This window comes from Salvelinus alpinus, chromosome 9 (genome assembly GCF_045679555.1).
Source record: "Salvelinus alpinus chromosome 9, SLU_Salpinus.1, whole genome shotgun sequence".
NCBI classification, from domain to species: Eukaryota; Metazoa; Chordata; class Actinopteri; order Salmoniformes; family Salmonidae; genus Salvelinus; species Salvelinus alpinus.
In genome coordinates, this window is record NC_092094.1 from 1,284,683 (window position 1) to 1,296,271 (window position 11,589).

At 43.0% G+C, this 11,589-nt stretch overlaps 2 protein-coding genes across 3 annotated transcripts; both read right to left on the reverse strand.

Moving 5' to 3' along the window:
• Positions 1 to 8,321: 8,321 nt before the first annotated feature.
• On the reverse strand, positions 8,322 to 10,033 carry c9h15orf61 (chromosome 9 C15orf61 homolog). Of its 2 annotated transcripts, XM_071415654.1 has the most exons (3): positions 9,208 to 10,033; positions 8,881 to 8,918; positions 8,322 to 8,703 (listed from the first exon to the last, which is right to left on the reverse strand). In XM_071415654.1, the coding sequence occupies exons 1-3, from the start codon at positions 9,563 to 9,565 to the stop codon at positions 8,683 to 8,685; spliced, it is 417 nt and encodes a 138-aa protein (XP_071271755.1). In that variant the 5' UTR covers positions 9,566 to 10,033; the 3' UTR covers positions 8,322 to 8,682. The 2 variants fall into 2 exon arrangements, with proteins under 2 accessions (XP_071271755.1, XP_071271754.1); XM_071415653.1 differs by having other exon boundaries at positions 8,322 to 8,918; positions 9,208 to 9,699.
• A 344-nt stretch (positions 10,034 to 10,377) lies between these two features.
• Positions 10,378 to 10,902, reverse strand: LOC139584096 (variant surface antigen B-like). The gene has a single exon (XM_071415604.1). The coding sequence runs from the start codon at positions 10,900 to 10,902 to the stop codon at positions 10,378 to 10,380; it is 525 nt and encodes a 174-aa protein (XP_071271705.1).
• Positions 10,903 to 11,589: the final 687 nt, after the last annotated feature.

An 11,589-nucleotide genomic window follows, 5' to 3' on the forward strand; every position in this document is an offset into this window, starting at 1 on the left:
GGAGAGCTCAGTACAGGATAATACTGTAGATATACTGTTACTGAAGGGAGGAGGGGAGAGCTCAGTACAGGATGATACTGTAGATATACTGTTACTGAAGGGAGGAGGGGAGAGCTCAGTACAGGATGATACTGTAGATATACTGTTACTGAAGGGAGGAGGGGAGAGCTCAGTACAGGATGATACTGTAGATATACTGTTACTGAAGGGAGGAGGGGAGAGCTCAGTACAGGATGCTACTGTAGATATACTGTTACTGAAGGGAGGAGGGGAGAGCTCAGTACAGGATGCTACTGTAGATATACTGTGACTGAAGGGAGGAGGGGAGAGCTCAGTACAGGATGCTACTGTAGATATACTGTTACTAAAGGGAGGAGGGGAGAGCTCAGTACAGGATGCTATTGTAGATATACTGTTACTGAAGGGAGGAGGGGAGAGCTCAGTACAGGATGCTACTGTAGATATACTGTGACTAAAGGGAGGAGGGGAGAGCTCAGTACAGGATGCTACTGTAGATATACTGTTACTGAAGGGAGGAGGGGAGAGCTCAGTACAGGATGATACTGTAGATATACTGTTACTGAAGGGAGGAGGGGAGAGCTCAGTACAGGATGATACTGTAGATATACTGTTACTGAAGGGAGGAGGGGAGAGCTCAGTACAGGATGCTACTGTAGATATACTGTGGCTGAAGGGAGGAGGGGAGAGCTCAGTACAGGATGCTACTGTAGATATACTGTGACTGAAGGGAGGAGGGGAGAGCTCAGTACAGGATGCTATTGTAGATATACTGTTACTGAAGGGAGGAGGGGAGAGCTCAGTACAGGATGCTACTGTAGATATACTGTTACTGAAGGGAGGAGGGGAGAGCTCAGTACAGGATGCTACTGTAGATATACTGTTACTGAAGGGAGGAGGGGAGAGCTCAGTACAGGATGCTACTGTAGATATACTGTTACTGAAGGGAGGAGGGGAGAGCTCAGTACAGGATGCTACTGTAGATATACTGTGACTGAATGGAGGAGGGGAGAGCTCAGTACAGGATGCTACTGTAGATATACTGTGACTGTTAATGTAGCTCAGGCTCCCCTGAGCGTCTCTAAACGTTTCTCGTTACAGTCAATTAGGCTAATAAACAAACAGTGTGGTGGTGGTAGACAGTGTATTAGATTTGAGAGAGGAACTTGGATTCATTTATCAATTTTATTTGCCAAATAAAAAAATAAAAACACAGGCAACACAGATACATTACATTAGACTACATAGATACAGATACATTACATTAGGCTACATAGATACAGACACATTACATTAGACTACATAGATACAGACACATTATATTAGACTACATAGATACAGACACATTACATTAGACTACATAGATACAGATACATGACATTAGACTACATAGATACAGACACATTACAACATTAGACTACATAGATACAGATACATTACATTAGACTACATAGATACAGATACATTAGGCTACATAGATACAGACACATTACATTAGGCTACATAGATACAGATACATTACATTAGGCTACATAGATACAGATACATTACATTAGGCTACATAGATACAGATAGATTACATTAGGCTACATAGATACAGATAGATTACATTAGACTACATAGATACAGATACATTACAACATTAGACTACATAGATACAGATACATGACATTAGACTACATAGATACAGATACATGACATTAGACTACATAGATACAAATACATTAGACTACATAGACACAGACACATTACATTAGGCTACATACAGTGGGGAGAACAAGTATTGGATATACTGCCGATTTTGCAGGTTTTCCTACTTACAAATAATTTTTATCATAGGTACACTTCAACTGTGAGAGACGGAATCTAAAACAAAAATCCAGAAAATCACATTGTATGATTTTTAAGTAATTAATTTGCATTTTATTCCATTTAGGACAGCCTAGGAACAGTGGGTTAACTGCCTTGTTCAGGGGCGGAAAGACAGATTTTTAGATCATGATCATTAGAAAGCAAATTACAGACTCCACTTTGAATCTGTATATTTCTCCAAAGCTCAGTGGTCCTGAGTCTGCACAGAACTGCCAGGACCTAGAATCAAGGGAGACACTCAAGTTTTTAAAAACTATATCTCTTGACACATTCATGAAAATAGTAATGGACTCTAAACCTTCAAGCTGCATACTGGACCCTATTCCAACTAAACTACTGAAAGAGCTGCTTCCTGTGCTTGGCCCTCCTATGTTGAACATAATAAATGTCTCCCTATCCTCAGGATGTGTACCAAACTCGTCCTATATCAAATCTTCCATTCCTCTCAAAAAAAAAATGAAAAAGCTGTTGTGCAGCAAATAACGTAATGTATACGAAATTTTAAGTCATATTAAGCATCTTCAATCTAAAATTAAATCTAGAATCGGCTTCCTATTTTGCAACAAGCCTCCTTCACTCATGCTGATAAACATACCCTCGTAAAACTGACTATCCTGCCGATCCTTGACTTTGGCGATGTCATGAACAAAATAGCCTCCAACACTCTACTCAGCAAATCGGATGCAGTATATCACAGTGCCATCCGTTTTGTCACCAAAGCCCCATATACGACCCACCCCTGCGACCTGTATGCTCTCGTTGGCTGGCCCTCACTACATATTCGCCGCCAAACCCACTGGCTCCAGGTCATCTATAAGTCTTTGCTAGGTAAAGCTCCGCCTTATCTCAGCTCACTGGTCACCATAGCAACACCCACCCGTAGCACGCACTCCAGCATGTATACAGTCATATGAAAAAGTTTGGGCACCCCTCTGAGGCTGCATAATAATTTACTCTGTCGTCACAGAAAATGATCACAGTGGCATGCCATTCATTTTCTAATAAAAGCTGAGTACTGGGGTATTGTCCAGACAAAGATTTTTAGTGTAGCAATATTAAGTTGTATGAAATTAAATCAGATGTGAAAAATAGGCTATGCAAAAATGTGGGCACCCTTGTCATTCTGTTGATTTGAATACCTGTAACTACTTAGCACTGATTAATTGGAACACACAATTGGTTTGGTGAGCTCATTAAGCCTTGAACTTCATAGACAAGTGCATCCAATCATGAGAAAAGGTATTTAAGATGGCCAATTGCAAGTTGTTGTTCTCTTTGACTCTCCTCTGAAGAGTGGCAACATGGGGGCCTCAAAACAACTCTCAAATGACCTGAAAACAAAGATTGTTCAACAATATGGTTTAGAGGAAGGCTACAAAAAGCTATCGCAGAGATTTAAGCTGTCAGTGTCCACTGTGAGGAACATAGTGAGGAAATGGAAGACCACAGGCACAGTTCTTGTTAAGGCCAGAAGTGGCAGGCCAAGTAAAATATCGAAGAGGCAAAGGCGAAGGATGGTGAGAACGGTCAAAAACAGCCCACAGACCACCTCCAAAGACCTACAACATCATCTTGCTGCATATGGTGTCACTGTGCATCGTTCAACAATTCAGCGCACTTTGCACAAGGAGAAGCTGTATGGGAGAGTGATGCGGAAGAAGCCTTTTCTGCACACACGCCACAAACGGAGTCGCTTGAGGTATGCAAACGCACATTTGGACAAGCCAGCTTCATTTTGGAATAAGGTGCTGTGGATGAAACAAAGATTGAGTTATTTGGTCACAACAAGGGACGTTATGTATGGAGGTAAAAGAACACAGCGTTCCAAGAAAAACACTTGCTACCCACAGTCAAATTTGGTGGGGATCCATCATGCTGTGGGGCTGTGTGGCCAGTGCCGGTACTGGGAATCTTGTTAAAGTTGAGGATCGCATGGATTCCACTCAATATCAGCAGATTCTTGGGAATAATGTTGAAGAATCAGTCACAAAGTTGAAGTTTCGCCGGCGCTGGATATTTCAACAAGACAACGACCCAAAACACTGCTCAAAATCTACCCAGGCATTTATGCAGAGGAACAAGTACAATGTTCTGGAATGGCCATCCCAGTCCCCAGACCTGAATATCATTGAGAATCTGTGGGATGATTTGAAGCGGGCTGTCCATGCTCGGCAACGATCAAACCTAACTGAACTGGAGATGTTTTGTAAGGAGGAATGGTCCAAAATACCTTCATCCAGACTCCAGACACTCATTAGAGGCTACGGGAAGCGTCTAGAGGCTGTTATTTCAGCAAAAGGAGGCTCTACTAAATATTGATGTGATTTTTCTATTGGGGTGCCTAAATTTATGCACCTGTCTAATTTTGTTTTGATGCATATTGCACATTTTCTGTTAATCCAATAAACCTCATTTCACGACTGAAATATTACTGTGTCCATCACTTATTTGATAGATAAAAATGAAATTGCTGATCCAAACACCCAATTATTTATAAATGGAAATCATGGAAATTGTCAGGGGTGCCCAAACTTTTTCATACGACTGTATTTCACTGGTCATCCCCAAAGCCAACACCTGCTTTGGCCGGCTTTCCTTCCAGTTCTCTGCTGCCAATGACTGGAACGAATTGCAAAAATCACTGAAGTTAGAGACTTATATCTCCCTCACTAACTTCAAGCACCAGCTGTCAGAGCAGCTTACCGATCGGTGTACCTGTACACAGCCCATCTGTAAATTGCCCATCCAACCGACTACCTACCTCATCCCCATATTTGTTTTTTCTGCTCTTTTGCCAGTATTTCTACTTGCACATCCTCATCTGCACATCTATCACTCCATGTCAATTGCTAAATTGTAATTACTTCGCCACTATGGCCTATTTATTGCCTTACCTCCTTAATTTGCACACGCTGTATAAAGATTTTCTATTGTGTTATTAACTGTATGTTTGTTTATCCCATGTGTAACTCTGTGTTGTTGTTTGTATTGCACTGCTTTGCTTTATCTTGGCCAGTTGTAAATGAGAACTTGTTCTCAACTGGCCTACCTGGTTAAATAAAGGTGGGAAAAAAAAGAAAAAAAAATTCAAGTCTGGTTTTAGACCCCATCATAGCACTGAGACTGCACTCATGAAGGTGGTGAATTACCTTTTATTGGCTTCGGACTGTTCTGCTCTGTATCTGTCCTCAAAACTGCCCTGGAAGCATTTGTTTCAGACATAAGGAAGTGGATGGAAGTAAATGGTTTACTTTTAAACTCGGACAAAACAGAGATGCTAGTTCTAGGTCCCAGGAAACAAAGGTATCTACTGTTGGATCTGACAATTAATCTTGATGGTTGTACAGTCATCTCAAATAAAACTGTGAAGGACCTCGGCGTTACTCTGGACCCTGATCTCTCTTTTAACAGACAGCTTTTTTCCATCTATGTAACATTGCATCTCAACATCAACTGTTCAGAGGAGACTGCGTGAATCAGGCCTTCATTGTCAAATTGCTGCAAAGAAACCACCACTAAAGGACACCAATAAGAAGAATAGACTTGCTTGGGCCAAGAAACACGAGCAACGGACATTAGACCAGTGGAAATCTGTCCTTTGTTCTGATGAGTCCAAATTTGAGATTTTTGGTTCCAACCGCCGTGTCTTTGTGAGACGCAGAGTAGGTGAACGGATGATCTCCGCATGTGTGGTTCCCACCGTGAAGCATGGAGGAGGAGGTGTGATAATGCTTTGCTGGTGACACTGTCTCTACTTTATTTAGAATTCAAGGCACACTTAACCAGCATGGCTAACTGTCACGTAGAGTAGGCCAGAAGGCTAAACTGGAAAACCTAAACTCTATCAAAATAAAAAGATGGCGGAGCCGCAAAAGTTCTTCTGTGCAAAGGTGTTTATTTACAAGGTGATTCCGGAACAAAAACAACAGTACTGCCATCAAACATATAGGGACGAGACGGCCTACAGGGAGGAGGTGAGGGCCCTCGGAGTGTGGTGTCAGGAAAATAACCTCACACTCAACGTCAACAAAACAAAGGAGATGATTGTGGACTTCAGGAAACAGCAGAGGGAGCACCCCCCTATCCACATCGACGGGTCAGTAGTGGAGAAGGTGGAAAGTTTTAAGTTCCTCGGTGTACACATCACGGACAAACTGAATTGGTCCACCCACACAGACAGCGTTGTGAAGAAGGCGCAGCAGCGCCTCTTCAACCTCAGGAGGCTGAAGAAATTCGGCTTGTCACCAAAAGCACTCACAAACTTCTACAGATGCACAATCGAGAGCATCCTGTCGGGCTGTATCACCGCCTGGTACGGCAACTGCTCCGCCCACAACCGTAAGGCTCTCCAGAGGGTAGTGAGGTCTGCAGAACGCATCACCAGGGGCAAACTACCTGCCCTCCAGGACACCTACACCACCCGATGTCACAGGAAGGCCATAAAGATCATCAAGGACAACAACCACCCAAGCCACTGCCTGTTCACCCCGCTATCATCCAGAAGGCGAGGTCAGTACAGGTGCATCAAAGCAGGGACCGAGAGACTGAAAAACAGCTTCTATCTCAAGGCCATCAGACTGTTAAACAGCCACCACTAACATTTAGCGGCCGCTGCCAACATACTGACTCAACTCCAGCCACCTTAAAAATGGGAATTGATGGAAATTATGTAAAAATGTACCACTAGCCACTTTAAACAATGCCACTTAATATAATGTTTACATACCCTACATTACCCATCTCATATGTATATACTGTACTCTATATCATCTACTGCATCTTGCCATCTTTATGTAATACATGTACCACTAGCCACTTTAAACTATGCCACTTTATGTTTACATACCCTACAGTACTCATCTCATATGTATATACCGTACTCTATACCATCTACTGCATCTGCCATGCCGTTCTGTACCACCACTCATTCATATATCTTTATGTACATATTCTTTATCCCTTTACACTTGTGTGTGTGTGTAAGGTAGTAGTTGTGGAATTGTTAGGTTAGATTACTTGTTGGTTATTACTGCATTGTCGGAACTAGAAGCACAAGCATTTCGCTACACTCGCATAAAATTTGATTTGATTTATACCTTATGGGCCAGCTAAACACAATGCTGCCCCATCCACAGCTAAACACAATGCTGCCCCATCCACAGCTAAACACAATGCTGCCTCATCCACAGCTAAAAACAATGCTGACCCATCCACAGCTAAACACAATGCTGCCCCATCCACAGCTAAACACAATGCTGCCCCATCCACAGCTAAACACAATGCTGCCCCATCCACAGCTAAACACAATGCTGCCCCATCCACAGCTAAACACAATGCTGCCCCATCCACAGCTAAACACAATGCTGCCCCATCCACAGCTCGATCCAAAATGCCTCTCCATGAACTGAAAGAGAGGCTCCTTTTGTAGGGCTAGTCCCTCCCCTCAGAACAATTAACACTAATTAATCAGGCAATTACCTAGTCAAACCTACATTTCTATTTAAATAAACATACTAAAGTATATACATTGCAACACATTTATGAAACAATATCACAACATAACATTTACAAAATTACATCACTACTGACAGTGTCTTTCAATATGCCCATTTACATTAATGAACCATTTGGGACAGGCACTATAAAGTCAGCCCATTCCCTTAGCTCGGGTCCTTATCCAGCATACCCGGAAGCTACAGAGATGGAGAGAGAGAGGAACAGAACAAACAACACGCTCATCCACAACATCGATAAGTATAATAAATATTGCTTATATTAAATATGAACACTGACATAAGTGTGAAATGTATGCACTAAGACAGAGAAGTTAACTTGTGTGTCGACCCACATTAACTTATCTTATAACGGAGCAGGGAGGAGTGATGAATGTGTGCGTGCGTTAAAGTACCAAATGCTGCCCGCGGCCAGTGACGGACTTCTACGTCACACTAACACAGCATTCTGTCATTGTCCTGTTTTTCAACAGGACAATGACCCAACACACCCCCAGGCTGTGTAAGGGCTATTTGACCAAGAAGGAGAGTGATGGAGTGCTGTGTCAGATGACCTGGCCTCCACATTAACCCGATCTCAACCCAATTGAGATGGTTTGGGATGAGTTGGGACCGCAGAGTGAAGGAAAAACAGCCAATAAGTGCTCAGCATATGTGGGAACTACTTCAAGACTGTTGGAAAAGCATTCCAGGTGAAGCTGGTTGAGAGAATGGCAAGAGTGTGCAAAGCTGTCATCAAGGCAAAGGGTGGCTACTTTGAAGAATATAAAATATATTTTGATTTGTTTAACACTTTTTTTGGTTACTACATGATTCCATATGTGTTATTTCATAGTTTTGATGTCTTCACTATTATTCTACAATGTAGAAAATAGTAAAAATAAATAAAAACCCTTGAATGAGTAGGTGTGTCCAAACTTTTGACTGGTACTGTATATTTACACTTCTTTTAATGGGGGATAGGAAATGATACACACAACAATTACATTGATGGACGCCACAATCTATATGCAATATTAAAGCTGATCTCCATCCCCCCAAAAATAAAAATAGGAATCTGATGAACATTGCAGAAGTCAAATCGGGAGTTGATGCAGTATAACAAATCATCACTGGAGATTTCAATTATTTGCAGATTTATTCACTAATATTTACAATTCTAAGGGATTGAAATCAATATGGCAGAACAGTTTTGGGGAGCATTCCCCTTCAGGCGTCTTGCAGCTGTCCACTGCCCCGTGGTGCTGATATATCAGGTCGTATTAGGATTTGCTTGTTGTCACCACAGGCACAGTTCAATCTAAAGGGGACAGTTCAGATGTTTCACTCCAGTGCGTCAATATTAACACTGCAAAAATAAACTAGCTTCCAAGCACATAAATAGATTGTTTTAATACTGTGTGTCTTTCTCTTTGAAGGCAAAATATACAGTGACAGGTCCGGCACTAGTCTGTACAGTCTCTGTAGCTGTTATTACCATCAGACAGCCCATGCCATAGGCGAAACACGGGATACCTGCAAGACAGGGGCAGAAAACATGGAACAATTAAATGTTTTTTGTGTTGCACTCTGCTTGCAGTAGACTGTACAGTTTAAGGCCTATACTGTGACACGCTTACAGTTCTTGACATGTACAATTCTGGGACAAAAAAACATACATGATGAGAATAAGAAGTTATTGTCGAAATGAGGGGAAACAACTAGTTAACTGTCTACTAAATCAATATGAAACATGTGAAGGCCAGGTAGAGGTTCAGGAGACACTATTAAATACTAGTCTCCCCTTGGCTTTTTTCCCACTGACCTAGATTGATGACTTTCAATATGCTGAAAAACGTGTCTTCATAGTCTAAGTTCTGTGCTGGTGCTTTGGAACAGTGGTACTTGATAAAGGGGAAACAGCCCGTCCTCAGTATCTGGTAGTTGGCTCCCTGTACGGCCCAGTTGAAGTTGGACCTCCCGAACTGGTCGTTAGTGACGACGCTGTAGCGGACACAGAAGGAGGTCCAGGAAGGAAGGTTCCGCTGTAGCAGGTGACATGTCAGCACCTCCGAAGCTGCGGGACGCGGCCGTCCTTTCCTCCGCAGTGCGCTCGGAAACAGAGCGACTTTCAGGAATATGTTGTGTATCCGCCGGAGAACTTCTTTAATGCTATGGATCATAGTTTATTGATTGGCAGGTGGTTTTACCAGTAAGATGGCTAGCTTATGACACCAGTATAATGATAGTGCTGAGGGGATAAAGTGTGGACGTTCCTCAAAGCTCGAATACGTTCTAATTTGTGTCTTATTCATTAATGTCATGTTTTATAAGCAATGTCACTTGCTAGCTATGGAAGCTAGCTGTAAAGACCGCCAACCAAGCTAGCGCTAGTTATCTAGATGTGCTAGCTTTCAACACAGGACTACGAGCTGAACAGATCTGTCTATTATTTGGCAAACAGTCTCCTCTTAAGCACAAGACGGCATGCTTTATAAAATGTCATCTCAAGTCCGTTGTTGTTCCGTCAAACCTTTTATCGATCAACTTTTAACTCACCCTTGTAACTAGAACCGGCAACGTGTTCCGTCCGACTAGCAACACAGCACATCAAACTGTAGTTCCTAGCTGAAGGCTGCGCTTTCCCCCATAGTGATCTAAATTGATGTATCGCTCTTTACATTAAATGTATATTTTAATCTATAATAACGTTTGTATCTTCTTAATAACTTGAGTTGTTCTAAATAAATACAGCTTGATCTTTCATACTGTAGCCTTGTGGTTAGAGCGTTGCGCCAGTAACCGAAAGGTTGCTGGATTGAATCCCGAGCTGACAAGGTATTATCTGTCATTCTGCCCCTGAACAAGGCAGCACTGTTTCCCGGTAGGCCGTCATTGTAAGTAATCATTTGTTTTAACTGACTTCCCTAGTTAAATAAAGGTTCAATTTAAAAAGCCTAAACATAATCACACACTAAAACACTTTACAATGTAGCTACAACCTCTGGAAGGTATGGTATACCATCCCTGTTCCCTGGGCTTTATTCAGACTGTCATTCCCTGTTCCCTGGGCTTTATTCTGACTGTCATTCCCTGTTCCCTGGGCTTTATTCAGACTGTCATTCCCTGTTCCCTGGGCTTTATTCAGACTGTCATTCCCTGTTCCCTGGGCTTTATTCTGACTGTCATTCCCTGTTCCCTGGGCTTTATTCTGACTGTCATTCCCTGTTCCCTGGGCTTTATTCTGACTGTCATTCCCTGTTCCCTGGGCTTTATTCAGACTGTCATTCCCTGTTCCCTGGGCTTTATTCAGACTGTCATTCCCTGTTCCCTGGGCTTTATTCAGACTGTCATTCCCTGTTCCCTGGGCTTTATTCTGACTGTCATTCCCTGTTCCCTGGGCTTTATTCAGACTGTCATTCCCTGGTCCCTGGGCTTTATTCAGACTGTCATTCCCTGTTCCCTGGGCTTTATTCAGACTGTCATTCCCTGTTCCCTGGGCTTTTTTCTGGACTGTCATTCCCTGTTCCCTGGGCTTTATTCAGACTGTCATTCCCTGGTCCCTGGGCTTTATTCAGACTGTCATTCCCTGGTCCCTGGGCTTTATTCAGACTGTCATTCCCTGGTGCCTGGGCTTTATTCTGGACTGTCATTCCCTGGTCTCTGGGCTTTATTCTGGACTGTCATTCCCTGGTCCCTGGGCTTTATTCTGACTGTCATTCCCTGGTCCCTGTGCTTTATTCAGACTGTCATTCCCTGTTCCCTGGGCTTTATTCTGGACTGTCATTCCCTGTTCCCTGGGCTTTATTCTGGACTGTCATTCCCTGGTCCCTGGGCTTTATTCTGACTGTCATTCCCTGGTCCCTGGGCTTTATTCTGGACTGTCATTCCCTGGTCTCTGGGCTTTATTCTGGACTGTCATTCCCTGGTCCCTGGGCTTTATTCTGACTGTCATTCCCTGGTCCCTGTGCTTTATTCAGACTGTCATTCCCTGTTCCCTGGGCTTTATTCTGGACTGTCATTCCCTGGTCCCTGGGCTTTATACTGGACTGTCATTCCCTGGTCCCTGGGCTTTATTCAGACTGTCATTCCCTGGTCCCTAGGCTTTATTCTGGACTGTCATTCCCTGGTCCCTGGGCTTTATACTGGACTGTCATTCCCTGGTCTCTGGGCTTTATTCTGGACTGTCATTCCCTGGTCCCTGGGC

Coding starts and splice junctions, on each gene's coding strand:
- c9h15orf61 (XM_071415653.1), bottom strand. CDS start 9,565: ATGATCCATAGCATTAAAGAAGTTCTCCGGCGGATACACAACATATTC. Junction 8,919..9,207: donor ATTGAAAGTCATCAATCTAG/GTCAGTGGGAAA, acceptor CCTGTCTTGCAG/GTATCCCGTGTTTCGCCTAT.
- LOC139584096 (XM_071415604.1), bottom strand. CDS start 10,902: ATGACAGTCCAGAAAAAAGCCCAGGGAACAGGGAATGACAGTCTGAAT.